The sequence below is a fragment of the Bubalus kerabau genome, chromosome X, assembly GCF_029407905.1.
Source record: "Bubalus kerabau isolate K-KA32 ecotype Philippines breed swamp buffalo chromosome X, PCC_UOA_SB_1v2, whole genome shotgun sequence".
Lineage (NCBI taxonomy): Eukaryota > Metazoa > Chordata > Mammalia > Artiodactyla > Bovidae > Bubalus > Bubalus kerabau.
The window spans coordinates 149,473,817-149,500,128 of record NC_073647.1 but is presented as its reverse complement, the minus strand read 5'-3'; the positions used below and the strand labels follow the sequence as shown (position 1 = coordinate 149,500,128).

Sequence of the window (26,312 nt, the reverse complement as noted above, 5' to 3'; positions counted from 1 at the left end):
TCACTCTCGCACTTGCCCTGGCCACCTGGAGAAAACAAGAGAAGGGTAGAGAATGGCCTTGGTTTGGGGAAGAGGGTGAAGGTGGCCGGGAACGACAGCTTCAGGAGAAGGGGTGTGGGCAGAGAAGGGGTATGTGCCAGGCAAGAACAGGGGAGGGGGTCTTATGGGGTGGGGTCATTGGGCAAGAGGCGTTTGGCTGGGTTCAGCTCACCTTGACATTTGTTTTGGGCCTCAATTGAGAGGAGGTCTTCATCCTTTTGTCCCGGGGAACAGGAGGCAGGTGTTTCCTAACTACTCTGAGGCCTTGGGGCTTCCCAGTCCACTTAGTCATTTTGAGGCCTCCCAGTGGTCTGCTCCAGAGCCCCTGAGCACCCCTATATATACCCCTCCCCAGGGAGACACACCCTCATGCTTTATGAGGTCAGCAAGTCTCTTCCCCAGCCAATGGTGGCCCTGGGTGAGCCTTGACATCACAAAGCCCCATCCTGACACCTCTAGCGGAGGATGGGGAGCAATTCAGATGTTTTGGTGGGAGAAATGAGGCATTTGTACTTCCCCTAAAGAGGAAGTACTCCCTGCCATCCTCATCTCTCTAAGTCAACTCCGATGGGTCACATGGCAGGGAGAGTGTGTCTCCCCCAAAACTTCTCTATTCTATCTATTTATGACTGTAAAAGTATAATGGGATTTAAAAAAAAAATCTGCAAAGGATACAGCTTCAGCAGCCCCAGGTAACAAAAGTTTATTTTCTTTGTTCCATAGTCTCAAAATAACTGACAATTAAGAATGAATTTCAAATAAAACCTGTTTTTCAAATTCAACAAGATCCTTTGTGTTCAAATATAAGACGATTTTGTTCTTTTCAAGCAAAAAAAGTTTGCACCTTGCAGTGAATACTTTGTTTCACTGATGGAGACGTAAATAAAAGCACATCCTGTGTCTTTACCTTGACAATTTGTGTGGTATCACTGTGTATTTTGAAAAAACTTTTTGAATGTGGGATAAGTACCTTCCCTCGGGGACTGCAGGCTGTGCAGGAAGTGATCTCGAGGCCTTGTAAACCATTAAGGATGCTCTGTGGAAGGGAGCAGTGGTAACCATGGCAGCCTGTGTTAGTGACAATTGTTGATCAGGGTCTTAATGAACTCCCTCATAGAAGACAATGAATTTTTAAAGTGAAGTACTAACTGTGGCCGTATGAATTTATATATATATATATATTTATTTATTTATATATGTATACATAGACACACATATGTGTATGTGTTTGGATATACACACACACACACACATGCGTGTGTGCATTTGTATATATGTACACTGAAACTTTGTACCTTGTGAATAATATGTAAAATATTAAAACCTGACATATATGACAACAAGCTTTTCAAACTTAAACCAACAGAATTTGGTGTTGCAGAGGAAAAGTATTTAATTACTGACATTATTTTAGAATAGTGGAGTATGGAGATGGTAATCCAAACAGAACCAGTGTGTACTTGGTTTTATTCTTGTAATAAAAGTCTTCGTGGGCAATGCTCCCCAGTATTGCCTGCACGGGATGTGGGCTACTCCCTCTGCCTCACCTGTGGGAGCCCACTGCCGCATTCTAAATTCCTTTGCCCCAAAGAAGACATACAGATGGCTAACAAACACATGAAAAGATGCTCAACATCACTCATTATCAGACAAATGCAAATCGAAACCACATGAAGTACCATCTCAGGCCAGTCAGGATGGCTGCTATCCAAACATCTACAAGCAACAAATGCAGAAGAGGGTGTGGAGAGAAGGGAACCCTCTTACACTGTTGGTGCGAATGCAAACTAGTACAGCCACTATGGAGCACAATGTGGAGATTCCTTACAAACCTGGCACTAGAACTGCCATATGACCCAGCAATCCCACTGCTGGGCATACACACCGAGGAAACCAGAATTGAAAGAGACATGTGGACTCGAATGATCATCACAGCACTGTTTACGATAGACAGGACATGGAAGCAACCTAGATGTCCATCAGCAGACGAATGGACGAGAAAGCAGTGGGACATATACACAATGGAATATTACTCAGCCATGCAAAAGAATACACTTGACTCAGTTCTAATGAGGTGGATGAAACTGGAGCCTATTATACAGAGTGAAATAAGTCAGAAAGAAAAACACCAATCCACTCTTCTAAGGCATATATATGGAATGTAGAAAGATGGTAATGATAACCCTGTATGCGAGACTGCAAAAGAGACACAGACGTACAGAAGAGTCTTTTGGACTCTGCGGGAGAAGGCGAGCGTGGGATGCTCTGAGAGAGTCGTGTTGAAACATGTATATTACCATATGTGAATCAGATCGTCAGTCCAGGCTCCATGCATGAGACAGGGTGCTCGGGGCTGGTGCACTGGGATGGCCCAGAGGGATGGGACGGGGAGGGAGGTGGGAGGGGGGATTCAGGATGGGGAACACATGTACACCCGAGGCGGATTCATGCCAAGTATGGCAAAAACCATTGCAGCACTGTCAAGTAATCAGCCTCCGATTAAAATAAATAAATTTTAAAAAATAAACTAAATTCCTTTGCTAAGAAGGGCCTGATCAATGTTGGCTTTGTGACTTCCAAAAACACCATTATTTTTGTTCCTTGCTTCCCTCCTTCCTCCCCCTTCTGTCTTTCCTTTTCTTTCTTATTATACAATTGAGAAAGTTTGCTTTCCATTTATAGTTATTAGAGTACTGGCTCTATTCACCATGTTGTACAATACATCCTTGAGCTCCTCTGACACCTAACACGGTGTGCCTCCCACTCTGCCACCTCTGTTGCCCCTCCCTCTTACCCTCCCCTCTGGTAACAAGTAGATCTCTGTATCTGTGAGCCTCCATTTTTGTTACATTCTCTATTTTGTGGTGTTTTCAGATTCTATAAGTGCTATCGTACAGTATTTGTCTATCTCTGTCTGAGTTATTTTACTTAATAGTGTACCTTCCATGTTGCTGCAAATGTCAAGATTCCATTCTTTTTATGGGGCAGCTTCCCTCTATGCCTTTTTAGCAAATGGCACTGCCACCGCACACGACATGGCTCCCCGGCTCAGTTTCCATCTCTGCACTCACGCAGAGAAACACCAAGTCCTCTTCCTCTTCTCCCATGGGATGTGTATCTTTGAAGCTGAGTCTGGAACCAGTTCTTCCCCCCGCCCCCCACTTTCTGGCAAACTGGACCTTCTAGTCCCATCTCCAACCCCACAGGACCCATCTCCCTCCCTCTTCACACATTTATCCCTGCCCTGCCCTCTCTGCCCCCACTCTCAGAGAACTCGGAGACAAACAGAATTTCACATCAGGTTGATTTTATGTGCATTCTTAATGTATGCAGTTGGTATAATAGTCAACGTCGGTACTGTTGGCCAGTTCTCAGTGGCAAGACCCTCGAAGATTTCTGAGGTCTCTAGCCATGCCTTCCAGTCACTGGCTGCCCACGGGTCCCACTCGAATGACACGGGTCTCCACACTCTCTGGGACCTCCTCTGGTCCGTTCTGATGCAGCTCTTCCTTCACCCGGGAACACTGGCTACAGAGCTTTGAGCCTCCGATCTTTCTCAGGTTCCTTGTGGTGGGCGGTTTCTGAGAAGTTTTCTTGGGCAGCTTTGCCTGAAGGTGATTATTCCCTCTCGCACTTGCCCTGGCCACCTGGAGAAAACAAGAAAAGGGTAGAGAATGGCCTTGGTTTGGGGAAGAGGGTGAAGGTGGCCGGGAACGACAGCTTCAGGAGAAGTGGTGTGGGCAGAGAAGGGTTCTGTGCCAGGCAAGGACAAGGGAGGGGGTCTTATGGGGTGGGGTCAATGGGCAAGAGGAGTTTGGGTGGGTTCAGCTCACCTTGACATTTGTTTTGGGCCTCAATTGAGAGGAGGTCTTCATCCTTTTGTCCCGGGGAACAGGAGGCAGGTGTTTCCTAACTACTCTGAGGCCTTGGGGCTTTCCAGTCCACTTAGTCATTTTGAGGCCTCCCAGTGGTCTGCTCCAGAGCCCCTGAGCACCCCTATATATACCCCTCCCCAGGGAGACACACCCTCATGCTTTATGAGGTCAGCAAGTCTCTTCCCCAGCCAATGGTGGCCCTGGGTGAGCCTTGACATCACAAAGCCCCATCCTGACACCTCTAGCGGAGGATGGGGAGCAATTCAGATGTTTTGGTGGGAGAAATGAGGCATTTGTACTTCCCCTAAAGAGGAAGTACTCCCTGCCATCCTCATCTCTCTAAGTCAACTCCGATGGGTCACATGGCAGGGAGAGTGTGTCTCCCCCAAAACTTCTCTATTCTATCTATTTATGACTGTAAAAGTATAAAGGGATTTAAAAAATAAAATCTGCAAAAGATACAGCTTAAGCAGCCCCAGGTAACAAAAGTTTATTTTCTTTGTTCCATAGTCTCAAAATAACTGACAATTAAGAATGAATTTCAAATAAAACCTGTTTTTCAAATTCAACAAGATCCTTTGTGTTCAAATATAAGACGATTTTGTTCTTTTCAAGCTAAAAAAAGTTTGCACCTTGCAGTGAATACTTTGTTTCACTGATGGAGACGTAAATAAAAGCACATCCTGTGTCTTTACCTTGACAATTTCTGTGGTACCACTGTGTATTTAGAAAAAACTGTTTGAATGCGGGGTGTGTATTAGTCCCTTCCCTCAGGGACTGCAGGCTGTGCAGGAAGTGATCTCGAGGCCTTGCAAACCATGAAGGATGCTCTGTGGAAGGGAGCAGTGGTAACCATGGCAGCCTGTGTTGGTGACAATTGTTGAACAGGGTCTTCTCTTAATGAACTCCCTCATAGAAGACAATGAATTTTTAAAGAGAAGTACTAAGACTGTGGCCGTATGAATTTATGTATATATATATATATATATATATATATATATATATATATATGTATACATATACACACATATGTGTATGTGTTTGGATATATATATACACACACACACACACATGCGTGTGTGCATTTGTATATATGTACACTGAAACTTTGTACCTTGTGAATAATATGTAAAATATTAAAACCTGACATATAGGACAACAAGCTTTTCAAACTTAAACCAACAGAATTTGGTTTTGCAGAGGAAAAGTATTTAATTACTGACATTATTTTCGAATAGTGGAGTATGGAGATGGTAATCAAAACAGAAGCAGTGTTTACTTGGTTTTATTCTTGTAATAAAATCTTCGTGGGCAATGCTCCCCAGTATTGCCTGCACGGGATGTGGGCTACTCCCCCTGCCTCACCTGTGGGAGCCCACTGCCCCATTCTAAATTCCTTTGCCCCGAAGAAGACATACAGATGGCTAACAAACACATGAAAAGATGCTCAACATCACTCATTATCAGACAAATGCAAATCAAAACCACAATGAAGTACCATCTCACGCCAGTCAGGATGGCTACTATCCAAACATCTACAAGCAACAAATGCAGAAGAGGGTGTGGAGAGAAGGGAACCCTCTTACACTGTTGGTGCGAATGCAAACTAGTACAGCCACTATGGAGCACAGTGTGGAGATTCCTTAAAAACTGGCACTAGAACTGCCATATGACCCAGCAATCCCACTGCTGGGCATACACACCGAGGAAACCAGAATTGAAACAGACATGTGGACTCGAATGATCATCACAGCACTGTTTACGATAGGCAGGACATGGATGCAACCTAGATGTCCATCAGCACATGAATGGACGAGAATGCAGTGGGACATATACACAATGGAATATTACTCAGCCATGCAAAAGAATACACTTGACTCAGTTCTAATGAGGAGGATGAAACTGGAGCCTATTATACAGAGTGAAGTAAGTCAGAAAGAAAAACCCTTCTTTTTGTATATCAGCAAGATGGAGGAGAAAGGCAATTGGTGCCCAAAGGGTTTGGAGATTGGTCCGTGAGGTAATAACTTTTAATGAGCCACTTACTAGCAGGATTGACTTCAGAGGCTTAGGTTCCACTGAGTGTTGTCCTACATGCTGTCTGTTTTCTTTGGACATTCCCATCTGGGTAGCAAACCTGGAGAAGATAGAGAGGATAAAGCCATAGTGAAAACAGATGCGAGCTCCTTAATCAAATTCAACTATCCCCCCATCCCTGCCATGTGTCTTCAGACAATTAGAGGAACAACAGAGGAAGAGGACATTTAGTCTTTTTACTCCTCAAAACCTTGATCACATCCTGTTTCTTTTTCTTCTTCTTTTCTATATTCCTGTTCTCTCCCACCTTGCTGTATTATTGGAATGATCAGAGAATGGGAAGCAGAGAATGTGGAGCAGCTCCAGGATAGTTATCCATAGAATATTGCCAATAAGCTCCTTAAGGGGCTTGTGTTCCTTTTCTCCTCTGTGTAACAAACCAGAGAATATGGCATTGAAACATGTATAATATCATATAAGAAACGAATCGCCAGTCCAGGTTCGATGCAGGATACAGGAAGCTTGGGGCTGGTGCACTGGGATGACCCAGAGGGATGGTACGGGGAGGGAGGTGGGAGAAGGGTTCAGGATTGGGAACATGTGTACACCCATGGTGGATTCATGTTGATGTATGGCAAAACCAATACAATATTGTAAAGTAGTTAGCCTCCAATTAAAATAAATTTAAATTAAAAAATATATATATATATACAGTTCAAAAAAAAAAAAAAAGAAACCCTGTTTTGGAGAAACTCTACTACTGATGATTTAACTCATCCCACTCAAATTGTGCCTAGGGGAGGATGTACCGAACAGTGTTAGGATGTTTGTGGTCACTGCCTTCACTCCATTTGGGCCAACTGATCTTGAGAGACTTGCTCAGCACCTCACAGAATTCATGCTCCTCCCAGAACTCCCTGCTTATGTTGAAGATTAACTCCCGCATCTGTTCTTATCAGTCCACCTAACAGAGGCAGCTCGGTACCTGTCTGCTGGGGATCTTTCCTCAAATCCTCTAGTGCTACTGGAGGCTGCAATGGTTGGTGGCAGTGGCTGTTGGCGAGTACACAGCTCTTCATATTTCTCCCCAATGGCAGATAACAGCCAGTACAGGCCATCAATTATAGGCTGACGGCGCCTTTGGAGTTGTTTGACAACTGAACAAAGTTCCTGTGACAAAAAGAGAAGACTCTAGCCCAGGAGCTTGGGACCTCTGGGGCCCATAGTCTCAATCACCCTCAGCACACAGGTACACAGAAACTCTGCTGTACCTAGAGAGGCTCTTAAGACTTCCTAACAGATACTCAACATTTACTCCTGAGAAGGTAAATGAAAGGTACAAAAGCTAGGTCCTTTAATCAAGTGTCACGTCTTGGATGTATAACCTTGGACAAGGCACACAGGGTCTCTGAGCCTTGGCTTGCTTAACCATAAAATGAGACTACTGAAACTTCCAGCTTTAAAGAGCTGTTTTACAGGCCTAATGAGAAAACAGATGCAAAAGTGCTGTAAGTGAGTGGTACTTATTATCACCGTTGAGTCAGAAATCATTACCATACTTGTGTCAGGGAGAGGCTTTGCCTGAGATCTGGCATAGGAGACTGATTATGGGCTGTGGAAGGCATCAGCCTTGGTTGAGAGGACAAGGGAAGGGAGGGCAGGACACTTACCACTCGGCACGGAGACTTGTTCTCATTCATTCGTCTCTCCAGCAGCAGATATTCAATGATCTCACCAGGCGTCAGGGCATCCATCTTATCCTGCTTGTTGGCCAGGCTAAAACCAGGCATTGGAAGATTTTGAGGGAAGAAGAGAGGATGAGTGAAACTGAGATAGAGACCAAGGGCAAGAAAAGAAAGGAAAGAGGGGGATATCCAGTTCTGGTACAGCTGCTCCATATCCAGGGACTAGCTTTTAAGCCATACCCAGTAAGGTGATCCAGACATTTTTCTAGCCAGCTCTCAATGGAGGAAAGAACAGCACAAGTAATTTGAATCCGAGATAATCCCCAAGCCTCATTTCTCACTTCTACACTACACCATCAAACTTTAATTAGAATTTCTAACTGGGATAGGAACAAATTTGGAGCTTTTACACCCTTCCCTAAACTCTGTTCATGCTTGAGCTGGGGGTGCTAACAAGGAATAAAAAAGGCTAAAAGGGCATGGGGAGGATTGACAGGCCACCTGAAATATCACCCTGGAATAAGAGGTAGTGGCATAAGTCTCGGGCACTCTGCCAAGGGAGCAGGCCACTGGCATTGAATATACAACACAGGAGTTTTCTGCCTTCATCTCAGGGTCAGAGACTGAAGCCAGAAAAGAGAAGCAAATGTAGGGAGGCAGTCTTCAGGAAGAGTTGACAAATGGGTGAGGAGGGTGTGTGCATTTCCCTTTGATGCTTGCCTTCAAAATTACCTTTGCACAATTAGATAATAGGTTCCCCCATGGCAGTGTCTGGTAGAAAGTGGCTCTTGAAAACAGCCCATAGAGGACTGGGCCACTACCCCTCAGCCAAAGAGGAGAGGCGGTCGAATTGGACGTGATAGAGGGACCACCTAGCCCTTCCTCTGTCTACCTCTCTTCTAAAGGCTCAGAATGGAAGGGAAAATTGGACACAAAGGTAGAGGCTTACAGTAGGATGGGTTTCCCAGCCACTCTTTCATCAGACAGCATGTTGGGTAAGATGACCTTCACTTCCTGCATGCGCTCCAAGTCACTGGAATCCAGAATAAAAACCAGCCCATGTGCCTGAGCATAGTAGTTTGGCCAGATTTCGCAGCCCTGCATGTCTCCTTTTAGATCATCGACGGAAACTTCATAATTATCCACCAGGAGTCTGGTTAGTTCAGAGTTTGAACAACTGTCCATCCTACTCCTACTAGGGAGTTCTATGCATAGGGGAAGAGAGAATGAAAGAATTTGTTAAATGATTATCTGGACCTTGATTACAGCCTGCCCTCAGGAATCCTATGGAGGTGTCCTGGCATCCTGCTCATGCTGATTCATCTTCCTAAACCAGCACTTTGCCCACACTACCCTATCCTGGCTCAGTAACCTTCCTTGAGTGCCTGCTGCTCTGAAGACAGAATACAAACTCTTTTACCTCCTAACCTGCCAGATCCATTTCTTCCCTGACTGGTATCCAGGGTCTCTGGTACCCAGCCTCTTCCTCCCTCTGCTTCTTGACTCGTGTGCCTCCCTATCCCCCATTCCACATGCATGTCAGGCTCTCCCTTGCCCCGGGCCTTCACAAGATACTATTCCTACTGGTTAGAACACTTTCCCACTACTCTGCTTGGTTAAAACCTATTTTGTTTTTAAAAGGTCAATTCAGATCTTGTTTCTTCTAGAAAATTTTCTTAACTCACACTACCATCCCCAAGTGCGGATAAGGTGCCTTTCTTCTGGGCTTACCACTACCACAGCACATGTATGCTTAGTCGCTCAGTCATGTCTGACTCTTTGTGACTCCGTGGACTGTACCCTGCTAGGGTCCTCTTTCCATGGGGATTCCCCAGGCAAGAATACTGGTGTGTGTTGCCATGCTGTCCTCCAAGGGATCTTCCCAACTCAGGGACTGAACCCAGGTCTCCTGCATTGCAGGTGGATCCTTTACTGTCTGAGCCACCAGGGAAGCCCATGTTACAGTGTTATAAATTCTGTGACTTATTTATCTGGGTTATAAACTGCAACAGGATAGAAACCCCTTCAGTATTTGCTATTATATATTCACAATGTCAAGCACAGAAACTGGCAGACAGGTGTTCAATAAATATTTGTTGAATGCATCTGATGAAGCTCTTCTCTCCCATCCTTTCTTTAAGGCCCAGCTCAAGTACCACTTTCTTTAGGAAGCCTCGCTGACTGGCCCAGCTCTCGCTTCGATCTCTAGTTAAGCACATGATGTGTTAAACTGGTCCTTCACCTCATTCTGTGCATATCCTGCCTCCCCAGTGAAAATATAAGCTCTGTGAGGGAGGGGCTCTGCATTCCCTTACACATAGTAGGTGTTCAGTAAATGTTTATGGGGCCTGTTACTGTGGAGGAGAGTATGAAGTCCTCTTCCTCTCATATCTCCTAGAAACCATGCCAAACTCAGACACCTTTGCCCTTTCAAGGCTATGGCCAGACCATACAGTCCCACAGGGCATTCCACCTCTCACTCAGCCCCCGGAGAAATGCAGTTCAGCATTTCTGTAGACACATTCCAGTCTATTAAACCGACAGCCTGGCTTAGCTCTCTGCCCACATTAGTAGCAAGATGATTTTTACAGATTCTCTACACTCATATCTGGGAGTTCTAAGACCAGAATCAGTAGCTTCTTATCTCTAGTTTCAGATTTACATGCGACATTTTCTATAGGATTGCTAGAATAAGTTGCTTAGCTGAGAAGTTAACAGGATGCTTTCAGACCTTTGGAAATGTATGGCTATACACACATGTATGAGTATACATAATATGCCTCTATATGTGTGTATATGTACATATTATTACATTTTACTATCATCTCATAGTGTCCTCTTCTGATTTTGTTAGTCAATGATTTAATTATAGCTTTCACAGATCATATAATTTTCATTCACAATTTTATGTTATTTGTTATGTCTATATTAGACTACTTAAAAATAATAAGTGAATAGGTTAAAACTCTAAAGGTAATTTTTAAATCGTGTTTTCTATATCAAAGCAAACTTTATGTTTTTTCCCTGTTATTTCTTTGTATTTGCAGCCTTACCAATTCTCCAATAATTCAATCTATTGATGGCAAACCCTAAAAACCATCAGAACTTGCTCTCTGACGATGTACATTTCTCTTATTTCCTCTATTAATTTATAAACACTCTGAGGACAGGTACTGAGTCAAATCCATCTCTATATCCCTAGCAGAATGCTACATAAAGCATAGTTTGGGGATCATCTGCTTTAGAGTTACATGGGGGTGATGGTTAAGTCCCCCCCTGTGCCAAATGAATAAGAATCCATACATTTGGGACACAAGCATCTGTATGTTTAGCAAACTCCTATGTTTAACAAAATCCCTAGGTGATTCTTCTCACCTTATATTTTGAGACTCACTGCCTTAAAGAGCAGTAGAATGTATGCCTGTCTCAGAATTATCTGGTGCACCTGTTAAGATTTTTTATTCCCTGGGCCTTCTCCAGGCCCAAATATCTGAACCTTCAGGTCCCCTGTGAGTTGGTGTGATTCTGATTTTTGGCTCTCAGTACCCACTCTGCACACCAGGATCACCTGTGGAGCTCTTAAAACCTATGACACTAGGCCTCATTCTTTGAGAGAGAGAGAGATCTGGGGTGGGGCTAAGACAGCATTTTCTTTTAAAGTTCGAAATATATATCTAGGTTTGAAACTGCTTTAAACGCCCTCACTTGCCCCATATGACCATGCCAGACAAAATAGTTATAGTGAATGATGTTGTTGATGATAATGGCTTATGTCCCAAAATATTTTATAGCCAGTGTCTTCAAATGTTTACACAAGTTACTGCTTATAGATTGGAACTTCCTCCCTAGGCTATCATCTGTTTTCAGCAATTATAAACATTTGCAGGAGCTTATAGGGGGCAAGCTATTGCATTTTGGGTACAGAGGAGTCTACTAGTCTCTGGAAGTCTTACATGGACAGAGGTGGCCTGAGATAATTCTTCAGAATGTGACATTAGTGGAAAGTTGCTTCTTAGCCATAAAAACGTCTCTGTGAATGAAGTTTATGAATCAGCCCCAAGTTATTCATCAACCACAAGGCAAGTTAAACAGTAACAAATTAGACTGCAAGCTCGATCTTCTAGGAATTAGAATGGAAAGCACATGCTATTCTCATAGGCAAAATAGCATAAGGCTAATTACAGTTGAGTGCTTCCCAAAGATGGCTATTAGAAAGGCCTGGGGTGTTCTTCATATATCCCCAGGCCCCACCCAGACTGGATGGGAATCTAGGGGTGGTGCTGAGTTGGGCTTTAAAAATCATTCCCTTTATCAGTAACCTTGTGATTTATCTTGGTTCCTTGATTTTCTTGCTGCTGTTTAACTTTTTTTTTTTTTTTAATTATCATTTCTGCCAATCAGAGATTTGGGAGAGGCAGAATCAAGTTTGCTGCCTGTAAGGTGGAATACCAGGCTGAACCACTGGCTGAAATGTCAAGGTATTACACTGGAGATTTGGTATTAAACTTGCCTGTCTCTGAACTGACACCATTTCTCAAGCTCCAACCCTCTATATGAACTGTCAAAAAGAGTTCCACGTTATTAAAATTGTTCAGCATCCCACACTTGTCTCTCTTATCTAGACCAAATTCCACTTTAGTTGAGCTCTGACACTAGACACTGTTTCAAACTTGCTCTCCTTCCTTATCAACTGCAGTGCTTTGCATAGTCACAGTTCATTCATACTGACACTATGCAAAGACCTTCAATTAGGATATCTTGTAAAGGGAGCAGGTAACAGACATTACATAATCAGGCTGATAACACCTGAGGAGAGGTGTGTGTGTGTGTGTGTGTGTGTGTGTGTGTGTGTGTCTTGTTCGTGTGTGTTAGGAAGTGTTTACCTTCAAATGAGGTAACTTAAGTGCCATGAAGTAAGGGTAGGAAGGAATGATATTTCATTGGTCACTGGGACCCAGGGGAGACCTAAACTAGTATCTAATGCTCTCAGTTCCTTACGTCTCTGGAACGCCTCCACAAGAACAGTTTTCCCTGAGTTGTGCAGTCCAAGGATGATGATGGCTACATGTCTAGAAATGGATAAGAAAAATGAGTCAAAGCCTTAAAAGTACTGTTAGTTCTCAGTCTAAAAAAGAATTATACTCTTGGTGTCTGGGGCTCTGCCTGCAGTAGTCCCAATGCAGTCATAAAGACACAGCCAGGTGGTAGAAGGTGGAGTGGGAACTACTCCCCAAAGCCTCCAAGGACACTTTGCTTCCCTGATTCACTTGCCTTGTAGAACTGGCCATCCTCCCCCAACCCTGCCCTTAGTCTTGTAGACACTACCTAGTCATGCCCCCTAATAATATATATCATAAGGATTTGTCCTGTGAGGGACTATGGCTAGGTACATTGGAGGAAATGGTGGAACAGGTCTAAGGAAATAATTACAGTATTACCTTTGGGTCTCTTCAGTTGTCTTTAGATGACACCAGCAGGAGGTCAGAAGCCGGAACATGATTCAGCTTAGTTCTTGAATATTAAGGGAAATAAGAAATCATCCCATGGTTAACTCTGAACCTAAATTAGCTTATGAATACACAGAAACTGATAAACAGACTGGGACCGTCAAAAGTCCATTATTTCATTCTGTCCAACCTTGTTTATGTCATGGATGGGGTGCAGGGGAACCGATTATCATCAACTCTAGTGGCAAAACAGTGATTTCTTATTAAAGCAACCTACACCAGCATGATGGCATTAGGTGTGGCCTATCCCTTCAGCCATAGTTCATCCCTGTTAGGAATATCTTTATTCAACCTTGGAATTGGGGATGGGGTGGAGAAATGCGTTGCCTAAGTAAAAAGGGTACTTTAGACAATTGCTTCACAGTTAATCCATGTTATAGCATGTATTAATATTTCATTCCCTTCTATGGCTAAATAACATTCCATTGTATGGATATACCACATTTTGTTTATCCATTCATCAATTGATAAGATGTTTGGATTGTTTCTACTTTTTGACTCTTATGAATAATCCTGCTATATATATGTGTGTGTGTGTAGGATTGTATAAGTTTTATATGGACATATGGTTTCAGTTCTCTTGAGTATATACCTAGGAGTGTAATTGCTGGGTCATATGATAACTTTGTGTTTAACATTTTCAGAAAGTGCCAGATTGTTTCTATATTTTACATTCCTACCAGCAGTTCCGGATGGTTCCAATTTCTCCACATCCTCATCAACCGTCGTTGTCTTTTTGTTTAATATTAGTGGGTGTGAAGTGTTTGTCTATTGGGCTGGTCAAAAAGTCCATGAGATCTTAAGAAAAGCCCAAATAAACCTTTTGGCTAACCTAATGATTGTGGTTTTGATTGACTGTGTGGATCATAATAAACTGTGGAAAATTCTGAAAGAGATGGGAATACCAGACCACCTGACCTGCCTCTTGACAAACCTGTATGCAGATCAGGAAGCAACAGTTAGAACTGGACATGGAACAACAGACTGGTTCCAAATAGGAAAAGGAGTACATCAAGGCTGCATATTGTCACCCTGCTTATTTAACTTATATGCAGAGTACATCATGAGAAACCCTGGGCTGGATGAAGCACAAGCTGGAATCAGGATTGCCGGCAGAAATATCAATAACCTCAGATATGCAGATGACACCACCCTTATGGCAGAAAGTGAAGAGGAACTAAAAAGCCTCTTCATGAAAGTGAAAGAGGAGAGTGAAAAAGCTGGCTTAAAGCTCAACATTCAAAAAACAAAGATCATGGCATCTGGTCCCATCACTCCATGGGAAATAGATGGGGAAACAGGGGAAACAGTGTCAGCCTTTATTTTGGGGGGCTCCCAAATCACTTCAGATGGTGAGTGCAGCCATGAAATTAAAAGACGCTTACTCCTTGGAAGAAAAGTTATGACCAACCTAGAGAGCATATTCAAAAGCATAGACATTACTTTGCCAACAAAGGTCCGTCTAGTTAAGGCTATGGTTTTTCCAGTAGTCATGTATGGATATGAGAGTTGGACTGTGAAGAAAGCTGAGTGCCTAAGAATTGATGCTTTTGAACTGTGGTGTTGGAGAAGACTCTTGAGAGTCCCCTGGACTGCAAGGAGATCCAATCAGTCCATTTTAAAGGAGATTAGTCCTGGGTGTTCTTTGGAAGGACTGATGCTAAAGCTGAAACTCTCATGCGAAGAGCTGACTCATTGGAAAAGACTCTGATGCTGGGAGGGATTGGGGGCAGGAAGAGAAGGGGATGACAGAGGATGAGATGGCTGGGTGGCATCACCAACTGGATGGACTTGAGTTTGAGTGAACTCCGGGAGTTGGTGATGGACAGGGAGGCCTGGCGTGCTGCAATTCACGGGGTCGCAAAGAGTCAGACACAACTGAGCGACTGAACTGAACTGAATGTCTATGTATGGGGCCCAGAGCTGGGGGAAGCTCTGGTTGGGTTACCAAAGTACTTAGGCTGATACTCAGATGGGCTTTGGTTAGCTCTCTGATGATTATGTGGTGAGTATGTATCTGCTTATCAATGGATAACTTAGCAGGATTCTGCAGAATCACCCACTGTTTTAGAGAACTGCTATCCCCAAATAGAGACTCACATTTCATAGCATTTCTTATTAGAGCATTGTTCATTCCCTAGGAAATCATTCAGATTCCCATAAGGACCTCCTGGAAAATAGGTCTGGCTTATGCCCTTCCAAAGGAAAACCTGATATGTGGCCTGTGATCAAAACCAGCCTTATTCCAGCTTTGCTCATGATGCTGATAAGACCAGGAGCCTGAAACACCACTGTCTGATTGTCTGGGTTCCATGGTAGCCATCTCCCTTTAAGACAGAAGTAGCAGCTTCATGTCTGTTTCCTGATAATTGCAGAGCTTCCTAGCTTGATCTCAGACAGTCTGTATTTGTTAGTACCACTAAGAGAGGTCCAACTGGCATCACACAAATTCTTCCTTGAGAACGTATCTTCAAGAAGGATAAGTAGGATAACCAAGAAGGAAAATAATTGGACTAGGGATTATCAGGTCCTTTCACTTCCAGCACCTCTCCTGGGTACTCTAGGATGAAATCATCTAAATTAAACCTACCATTTTCAGAATTCTTATCTACAGAATGGAGATAATGATATATTTTGCTTACCTTGAGGTGGTTAACTATGTATCTGATTAGAAGTTGGTTCTTTTTGAGAGAAAGACTTAAAATGGGTAGAGTAACAGGAAGATGTGTTGTGCCTTCTAGCTTTCTTGCCAGAGTAACACAGCTCAGTTGCCCCCTTATGCTGGCTGTCAAGGTTCTGACATATCCATGGTAACCACTGCTTGGTTTATAGCAACCAAACTCCTATCTCCCTACCTTGTCTGATTATATAGCTAATTACTAAATTACTGAATTTTTAGTCATCACGTTTTTAAGTTTACAACGTATCTACATAGATCTTACAGTGTGTCAGCACTCATTTAAGCAATCTATACATAGTCAACTCATTTAATACTAATAACATGGCAAAAAGTAGGGGCCATCATTCACAAAAAGGTTAAGGAATTTGCCCAAATGTACCCATTTAGTAAGTGGTAATGCCCAGAATTCAAACCCAGGTGGTCTAGTTTCAGAGACTGTGTATTAAGGGTCTCACAGGCTGTGTGAGTGAGATTTTTAGGGGCCAGAGAAACTACCGCAGCTCTGGGCCTTTCCATCTTTTCTGGACAAACTGTACTGTACTCCTTTTTAAGTCAACTTTAAAATAAACTTTTATAAGAACAGTTTTAGATATACAGAAAAGTTACAAAGACAGTACAGAGAGTTCACATTATACCCTGCACCTGTTTTCCCCCTTTATTAATAGTATTGATCTAACACATATAGACTACCAGTTATTTTTCCAGCAAAAAATGGGTTTATTTGGGATCAACAAAGAATTACAATTTGGGGTCTGCCATCATAGCAAGTCACACACAAGTACCCCTCACAGCAAGGAGGGGGAAAGGTAGTTGGTTGGGCTATACTAAACAAAAGAGCCGACTGGGGGAATTTAGAGCTTGAAGTCAGAGAAGGCAATCGCACCCCACTCCAGTACTCTTGCCTGGAAAACCCCATGGACAGAGGAGTCTGGTAGGCTCCAGTCCATGGGGTCGCCAAGAGTCGGGCATGACTGAGCAACTTCACTTTCACTTTTCACTTTCATGCATTGGAGAAGGAAATGGCAACCCACTCCAGTATTCTTGCCTGGAGAATCCCAGGGACAGAGGTGCCTAGTGGGTTGCCGTCTCTGGGGTTGCACAGAGTCGGACACGACTGAGCAACTGAGCTGAACTGAAAGTCCATATATCGTCAAGATCATAAACATTGGAGATCATATGAAAGATTTGGCAGACAAACTTCTGACAAGCCTGATCTAACTACCTTGGGAAAGCTGTTCCATCAGATGTTGTGTGCTTCAATTCTGGGAGCTATTTACTGTCAGGTCACCAGATGATGTGCAGGTCCACTCAGGGTGTGGTGCTTTCTCTCCATGTGTCATACGAATCCAAGAGTCTGTTGCCTGGAGTTTCATGGCACAAGGGTTGGTTGGCAGTACCTGATAGGGGTCTCTCCAGTGAAGTTCAAGAGAATCCTTCTGAAGGTGTCTTTTCCAGTATATGAAATCTCCAGGTTGCAAGGGTGCTTAAGGTCTTCATCTCCGGAGAGTGCACTGTGAAAACATTGCTCTAGCAAAACATGGTTATTTTTAATAGAAGCAATTAGGCCTTCGCAACACCGGAATATTTCTCATTTCATCAGCTGCAGGTTAAACAGTGCAAGAGCCAAGTGCATTGAGTGTCCTGTGACTATCTCAAAGGGTGAGAGTTTGAATTCCACAAGGGATGGATATAAGATTTAGAAGGATCAGTGGCAGTGCTTTTGGCCAATATATTTGGAGGGCCCATACAGATTTTTCCAATTGAGTTTTAATAATTCCATTAGTGCATTTGACTAAACCAGAGGATTGAGGATGCTAAATGCAGTACAAGTGTTGTAAAACTGGCCAAACAGCACAGATATCAAAATATCTGACCAGTAAAATGGGTCCCTTGATCGTTATGAATTGTGGGAGGATTTCCCCAGGTAGGGATAATATTTTCCAGAAAGACCAGCCACAGAAAAAGCAGTAGCCTGTCTGCAAGGGAAGGCTTAAGTCCAGTGTGAAAACATTCACACCATGACCAAAATGTATTTATATCCCTGAGATGGGGAAAGTTGTATTAAATCCAATTGCCAGACCTTGCATGGTCCATTAAGACAGTTTAAAATGTTTGGAAGCAGTAAGAACAGGCTTCCCTGGGTTGTCCTTTGGATTAGTGGGGCAAGTGAGGTAGGCACTTTTTGCAACTTTGTAAATGTTTCCCCACCAATATTGATTCATGAAAGATGGAATTTTGTCAGTAGACCAATGATCTAATGCATGTACAATGGTTAGGAGTATAAATTTTGGAATCTCTAGTAGGACTGAGTTGTTATTTGATCTGAATCAGAGCTTTCTCTTTTTATCAAACCAAGAGTTGAATTTCCAGTCTTTTTCCTTTTTTGAGACCAATTGTTGGGCTTCTCCAGCCAGTTTTTCTAAGTTATCATTTGGGGAAATACCCCTTTGTATCATGACAGAAGTTTGACTGCTTTTGATTCCTTTAAGTGCAGCGTTCCTTATGGAACTGTCAGCAAGGTAATTTCCTTTAGCTTCCAGGGAGTCAAGTTAAAAATGCCCTGGAATTTTAATAATAGCTTAAGTGGCAGGTAAAAGTACTGCATTCACTAATGTTTGAACATAGGAGCCATTTTAAATTTTATCTCTACTGAAAGTTAGGAAGCCATGTTGCTTCCACAACATTCCAAAATCATGAGCTTCTCCGAAACCATATCTACTATCAGTATAAATTCTGGCAGTTTTGTACTTGGGTAAAGTATGAGCTTGTGTAAGATCACATAATTCAGACTTTGGGGCTGAAGTAGCCATTAGTAAAGATGCTGCCTCAAAAACAATGAAAGGAGTAGCTATAGCATACCCAGCACAGTATTTACCATGATCACCTTTTAGATAAGAACTATCAGCAAACTTTGAGAAGTCAGCATTACCCAAATTATTTTCTTGCAGGTCATCACAAGGCATCAGGATATGATCTATCAGCATTAAGTAGTGGTGAGAGACTTCATTGGTGATGGAGGGCAGAAGAGCAGCAGGATTAAGGTTATTACAACCTAAAAGAGTTATGTGAGGAACTTAACAAAAGGACTTCTTAGGAGGTGAGGCAGCTGACTGAAAAATATTGAGTGTGATGAGAATTCAGAAGGGCTTCTACTGCATGAGGTACAAAAATGGTTGAATGGAATCCCACCTCAATCTTTTTGATGACCTTAACCAAAAAGGCAGTGGCAGTAATGGCTCTAAGGCAAGTTGGAAAGACAACTTAGAAGGCTGCAGGCACCCAAGGTGCTTAATTGGTAACAATCTTTTTTTCTAATATCCTGGCTCTTTGCAATAATAGCAGGGTAGACCTGTGCCACAGTGTACAGTTGCTGGCTTTAATACTCTGTGGATAGATGGTGGTTCTCATGTTTTTGGGTGAGTACCCCAAATGAACTATATTCCTTTTCATATATAAAACCAGAAGAGAGAACCTGATCACTGGATGCCCAAGAGTGTGTGGGTGCATCAAACTCTCCTTTAAGGCCTTAAAGACTATTTTGTCTGGTTCTTCCCATAACATTGGGTTGAGGTTGCTCTTTAGTAAAATATACAGAGATTTGGCCATAAGAGAGAAATTTGGAATCCAGTTTGAGTAATATCCAACTAGCCCGAGAGAACCTCACATGTGGCACTTCATTTTGGATTTTTGGAAGCTTAGGACATTATGAAGCCTTCTGGGTTCAGGTATAGCCCTTTTTCTGGTATCAGGCGTCCTAAATATTGAAGGGGTTTGGGAAAACTGCAATCTTCCCTTGGCAACCTTATGTCCCTCTAAGGCTAATAACTTTAGCAAGTGGATGCTGCTTTCCTGTGAGAAGGCTTGAGAAGGAGAGCAAAGAAGCAAATCATCTACACAATGCACCAAAGCAGAACCCCTAAGGAACTTTGTATCATCCAGATCAGCCTTCAGGATTTCTGAGAAATAAAGGCTCTCAGTAAAACCCCAAGGCATTACTGTACGGATGCATTGTTTTGTTTTCCAAATGAGGCCAAAAAGGTATTGGTTAGAATGCACTGCATATATCAATTATAGTAAAGAATTTGCTTCTGTTGGAAATGGATGTTAGTAGTGTGTGAGTTAGGAATAAAGGGTGTCCAGGGATAAGAGTCTTGTTTATTGCTCTGAAATCCTGGACAAACTTCCACCCTCAGCCCTTAGGTTTCTCGAGGGTAAAATCAGGGGATTATAGGGATTAGTATAGGGATAATGATGACTTGTTATCTTCTATTATAGGCTTTTTACCTCGAAGGCCTTCTTTCCTTACAGGGTGTTGATTCATTCTGGAGAGAAATTTGGGGGTATTTATTTGGATCTTGATGGGATGTGCACTGTGAATTTTACCAATATCAGTTGGAGATTTTGCCCATAAGGAGGGTGGTATCTGATCCAGTAGGAACAAATGATCAGTGTGTCCAGAATCAGCTGTAGTACCATCAAAGACAGAAGAAATAAAATATGTCAAAGGGTCATTTAATTTACCTGATTGACTGCTTTGATGACTACTGTCAAGTTGTAGAATTATTTCCTCCTCATGGGAGAGAAAAACTCTGGCATGATACTTCCCTAAGAAGTCTTGGTCAAATACATAGGTAGGGGTGGAGGAACTGAGGAGAAAATGTTGTGTGTTTCTCAAAGGGCCTAGAGAAAAGAATGGCTTCAGAGATAGGAACCTTTTGAAGTTCATTAGAGAACCCTAGTATTTGAACTATCTTAGTACTCCAAGGCAGAGACTGTTTATTGTAGTGGAATTGAACACCAAAGAGTGTGGCTCTGGTGTCACTTAGGACTGGAAAAAAATTTATCCTTAACATGCAGAAATGTTATTCAGGATCATCAAAAGGGAGGGATTGCGAATAGCTCTTATAGTTCCTTTGACTCCTGTTATTGAGAATTAGGGGGATGTTGGAAAGACGACGTAGAAGGCTGCAGGCACCCAAAGTGTGAAAATTGCTAACAATCTCTTTTCTAATATCCTGGCTCTTTGCAATAATAGCAGAAACTAGGAGGGTTTTGTTTTTGTTTAGGGACCTCCATTTGCTTGAATTGAACATTAAGAATTTTAGCAGTTTTCCTTTTACATGACTAATCTAGAGTGTGAGAGACCTGGGTTGCCAGATTAACTAAATCTGGACTGGACAAAGTTTCCCATTCAATCTTGGTCCTTTTTACTAGAAGAGAAAGATCCTGTTTCAGCCCACTAATAAAAATACAGTTGAAAGCTACCCAAGTGGAATCAACATCTGAAGGAAGGTAAGAATTTTCTTTAAGTACATTCTGAAGTTGATCATAATACTCATGAATATGTTCATCAGATGTTTGTGTGCAAGTCTGAATTTTGTTCTAATTAACAGGCTTTTGGAAAGCCTTATGAATTGCTCTTGGAAATCACTTAGTGATCGCCTGATCTCCCAGTTATAATTCTAGAGAGCTCTCAGGATTTCCCCATTTGTGAATTTTCATCCAAATTTAGGCCTGGTCTTCATTGACAGGCATATGAACTAACTAATCTAAGTCAGAGTCGATAAGTTTGAATAACTATATTATATTCTTCACCAAATCTGTAAGGATTTCAGTTACCTTGGGAAAATCTTTGACTACGGCTTTGCAGTTCCACTTTAGTCCAGGAGATGTAAAATAATTAAGAGTCTAGCCTCTGGATCCTCTGCAGACTTAATTTTAAAGAGACGGGTTCTGATAAGTTCAGAGGAAATGGCACAGGGGAGTTTCAGAGAAAAGGGAAAGTTTGGCAAGAGAATTAGTTGGGCAAAAGAATTAGTATGGGGGAACTGAGAGTTACAGATGAGGTATCAGATCAGATCAGTCGCTCAGTCATGTCCGACTCTTTGCGACCCCATGAATCGCAGCACGCCAGGCCTCCCTGTCCATCACCAACTCCCGGAGTTCACTCAGACTTAGGCCCATCGAGTCAGTGATGCCATCCAGCCATCGCATCCTCTGTCGTCCCCTTCTCCTCTTGCCCCCGATCCCTCCCAGCATCAGAGTCTTTTCCAATGAGTCAACTCTTCGCATGAGGTGGCCAAAGCACTGTCGTTTCAGCTTTAGCATTATTCCCTCCAAAGAAATCCCAGGGCTGATCTCCTTCAGAATGGACTGGTTGGATCTCCTTGCAGTCCAAGGGACTCTCAAGGGAAGAAGGAGGATGATGCCAGAGGCAGAGTCAGAGGAAAGGAACAAGATGACACTGGAGACAGTATCCAAGATACAGAAGCCAGGGACAAGGAACATGAGGCTTTGGCAGCCATTTTGTCTTTGCTTGCCTCAGTTGATCTTAAAATCTTACATTGCAGAGATGAAATTTTAGGCTCCTGATAATGCATTATCAGGAAATAATGAAATATACTATAGAAATAGGCATTCCATTCAGTTTTGGAAATTTTACAGATATGGCTGTCCAATTTTGTTTTAAGAAAAATAAGTTTGGGATTTCAGTATTTCTCCATAATCCCCATTGATGTTCTCAATTGCCTTTGGTTAGGTTGGTCCATTTCCTTAGAAATGTGCATGAGGAAGGACTACAGATTTTTAAACATAAAATCAGTCAGAATTCTTGTAAGGGCACCCTCAAAGTATTTAGGTAATTGGAATCACATTTCTCAGAGGTTTTTCTTTGGAGTAAAACAGTAATTTTCAAACAGCCTAAATAGCTTAAATGGGCTCAAACACCCTGCAGGCCTATATCAGCAAGTTCTAAGGGAACAGTCTAGTTTTAAAGGAGCCAGGACAAAGGCTGCTCGGCACAGCCTAATCCTGAACGAGGCAGGCTGAAGACTGAACAGCACAGTTTCAATGAAACAGCTCCTGTTCCAAAAGAAATTCAGCTAAAGGCTAGCATAGTTTCATTTGGAATAGCAGGCCGAAGTGCTTAACTCACAGACAGAATAAGGCTTTAATCAGAATAAACCTCCAGGAGAAACATTTACCCTCAGGCCTCAGAGCTGGTGATTGAAAAAAAAAAAATCTCAATGGACTTTTTAGGTAACTTACCTATCTGCTTACTAGCCTCAGAGTCGTTGTGGGGTCTTCTCTGTATCCTTGCATTGGACACCAAAATGTTCACCTTAAACAGTTTGCCAGTTACTTCTCCAGTAAAAACCGATTTACTCAGAATCAGCAAACAATTATACCCTAGGGTCTCCAACTATGGTTGCCACCAACAAAGCCCTCTGCCTCAGGCGAAAAAGACTGTTACGGAAAGGAAGTGGCAAAGTCTAATAAGAAGACAGATCATTGGATGAATTGAGAGTTCCAAGTATAGTGGCTTTTCATTGGCTGAGTTGTGGCAATCGCTCATTGGCTAAACTCTTGCCAGGTGAAAAAAGGAAGTTTTTCTTTCTTCTTCCGGTTCCGGGCTGCTACTGTCCTAAGTTGTGAGAGCTCCTCCTTTGACTTGTTGACTGTTTTCTTTGAGGTTTCTGTTATTCATTTCTGTAACATCTCTCACACTAGTATGGTACATTTGTTAAAATTAAAGACCCAGAATCGATGCATTGTTGTTGCTGTTGTTGTGCAGCTGCTGAGTCGTGTCTGACTCTTTGTGACCCCATGGAGTGCAGCACGCCAAGCTTCCCTGTGCTATAGTATCTCCAGCAGTTTGCTCAAATTGATGTGTCGGTTGAGTCCGTGATACTAACCATCTCATCCTCTGCCGCCCCATCTCCTTTTGCCTTCTATCTTTTGCAGCATCAGTCTTTTCTAATGAATTGATACATTATTACTAACTAAAGAACATACCTCAGTCACATTTCCTTAGTGAAGTTGCTTTTGCCTTCAGTGTCCCAGGCTCCACTTCCAAAGTTAGTTGGGTCAACACTCTTAACCCTGCGTCCTTCAATGAAGTTGTTTTGTACATTCGTAATACACATTCTGTAATAAGTTAATTTTGTGTGTCAACTTGACTGGGCCGCGGTGTGCCCAGATATTTGGCCAAACATTATTTTGGGTGTTTCTGTGAGTGTTTTTAGGTGAGATTAACTTTTAAATAGCAGAGAAGGCAATGGCACCCTACTCCAGTACTCTTGCCTGGAAAATCCCATGGACGGAGGAGCCTGGTGGGCTGCCGTCCATGGGGTCGCACAGAGTCAGACAGACTAAAGCAACTTAGCAGCAGCAGCAGTAGCAACTTTTAAATAGACTCAGGAAAGCAAATTGCCCTCCCTAATTTGACCTCATCCTCAGTGGCTCATATGATAAAGAATCTGTTTGCAATGAAGGAGACCTGGGTTTGATCCCTGGGTAGGGAAGAGCTCCTGGAGAAGGGATTGGCTACGCACTCCAGTATTCTTGCCTGGAGAATTCCGCAGACACAGGAGCCTGGTGAGCTCTAGTCCACTGGGTCGCAAAGAGTTGGACATGATTGAGCAACTAAAAATCAGTTGGAGGCATGACTAAAATCAAAAAAGCTGACCCTTCACCAAGTAAGAGAGGAAAATGTCAGGCAGAAGTCTGACTGCTTGTGAACTGGATCATTGACTTCTTTCCTGCCTACAGACTCAAAGTGAAACAATGGCTCTTCCTGGATTGTGAGCCTGCTGGTCTTTGGACTGGAACTACACCATCTGCTCTTCTGGTTCTCAGGCTTTAGGACTCCTCCTGGAACTAAACAATTGACTCTCCTGGATCTCTAGCCTGCCAATTCATCCTGCTGATCTTGGGGCTTGCCAGACTGTATAAATGTATAAACCAATAGCTTGTAATAAATCTATACACACACACACACACACACACAGATATCCTATTGCTGGGATAGAACAGCTACCTGTTCTTGCAGCAGGACCTCCTTCTATATTATCTCTTATCTCTTGCCTCCAGTTCTCTGCCTCAAATACTCTCCTCCCATTCTTCACTTTCATGCTTTATTGTCATCTCTCATTTCTCTCGTCTTCTTGTCACCTCCTCAAAAGAAGCCTTCCCTGGCCCAGGCTATTCTCCTTTCCCCTTTAATCCCTTTTATTTTTATTTTAAACATTTAATTAAAATAAAGACACAGAAAACTACGCAAAACTTAGCTTAAAGCGTTACTATAAAGTGAACACCCTAGTAACCATTATCTTATTTAATCTACATGTTTATGTTCTATTCCTTTCTTTTTTCTTCTCTTTTTAAAGTTTATCATACATTAACATAGACTTTAAAAACCTGCATCTATACAGTTTTAAGACACATAAATTGATGTATCCACCACCACCATCTATATACAGAATAGTTCTGTCACCCCAAAAAACTCTCTGTTGTTATCCCTTTATAGTTTCACCTCTATCTCAACCTCCCCCCTACCACTAACCTCTGGTAACTAATAATCTGTTCTCTGTCATTATAGTTTTGTCATTTGGAGAATGTTATATATATGGAATCATACATTTGTGATTAAAACTGGCTTTTTTAATATCAGCCTAATGCCATCGAAATTCATCCAAGTATTTGTGTTTATTAAATACTCGGTTTCTCTTTATTGCTAAATAGTATTCCATTGTGTGGATGTACCACAGTGTATTTATTCTATCTTTTGAGTAACATTTGGATTACTCAAATAGAGCTAGAATAAACATTTATATTCAGGATTTTGTTTAACAGTTTGGATGTTTATTTAATTATATTTTAAAATTGAGGTGTAGTTGATGTATAATGTGGTTCCCTGGTGGTTCAGATGGTAATGACTCTGGCTGCAATGCAGCACACCCAGGTTTGATCCTTGGGTCAGGAAGATACCCTGGAGAAGGAAATGGCAACCCACTTCAGTATTCTTGCCTGGAAAATCACATGGACAGAGGAGCCTGACAGGCTACAGTCCATGAGGTCACAAAGAATCGGACATGATGTATAATATTATATTAATTCCAGTTGTACAACATGGTGATTCAAAATTTTTCTAGATTAGATTCCATTTATAGTTGTTATAAAATATTGACTATTTTCCCTGTGCTGTACAATATATTGTTGTACCTTATTTTATGCATAGTAGTTTGTACTGCTTAATTCTCTACCCATCTCTTGCTCATCCCCCCTTCCCTCTCCTCACTGGGAACACTAGTTTGTTCTCTATATCTGTGAGTCTATTTCTTTTTTGTTATAGTCACTATTTTTTTTTTTAGATTCTACATGTAACTGATGCAATACAGTATTTGTCTTTCTCTGTCTGATTTATTTCACTAAGCATAATGCTCTCCAGGTCCATCTGCATGTGCATGCTCAGCTTCTCAGTCGTGTCTAACTCTTTGGGACTCTTTGAACTGTAGCCTGCAAGGTTCCTCTGTCCATGTGATTTTTCAGGCAAGAATGCTGGAGTGGGTTGCCATTCCCTCCTCCAGAGGATCTTCCTGACCCAGGGATTGAATCTGTGTCTTCTGCATCTCCTGCACTGAAGGTTGGTTCTTTACCTGCTGAGCCATCAGGTCCAGAGACATCCACATTATTGCATGTGTCAAATGTT

At 42.4% G+C, this 26,312-nt stretch overlaps 1 protein-coding gene across 1 annotated transcript; it reads right to left on the bottom strand.

The window, feature by feature from the left end:
* LOC129640233 (ADP-ribosylation factor-like protein 13A) lies at window positions 1-23,214 on the bottom strand. The gene is made up of 8 exons (XM_055565440.1): window positions 22,871-23,214; window positions 13,075-13,147; window positions 12,635-12,705; window positions 8,586-8,841; window positions 7,622-7,727; window positions 6,937-7,121; window positions 5,860-6,051; window positions 1-25 (listed from the first exon to the last, which is right to left on the bottom strand). The coding sequence occupies exons 2-8, from the start codon at window positions 13,131-13,133 to the stop codon at window positions 1-3; spliced, it is 894 nt and encodes a 297-aa protein (XP_055421415.1). The 5' UTR covers window positions 13,134-13,147; window positions 22,871-23,214.
* Window positions 23,215-26,312: the final 3,098 nt, after the last annotated feature.

Coding starts and splice junctions, on each gene's coding strand:
- LOC129640233 (XM_055565440.1), bottom strand. CDS start 13,133: ATGTTCCGGCTTCTGACCTCCTGCTGGTGTCATCTAAAGACAACTGAA. Junction 12,706..13,074: donor ACAACTGAAGAGACCCAAAG/GTAATACTGTAA, acceptor ATCCATTTCTAG/ACATGTAGCCATCATCATCC. Junction 8,842..12,634: donor TGTGGAGGCGTTCCAGAGAC/GTAAGGAACTGA, acceptor CCCTATGCATAG/AACTCCCTAGTAGGAGTAGG.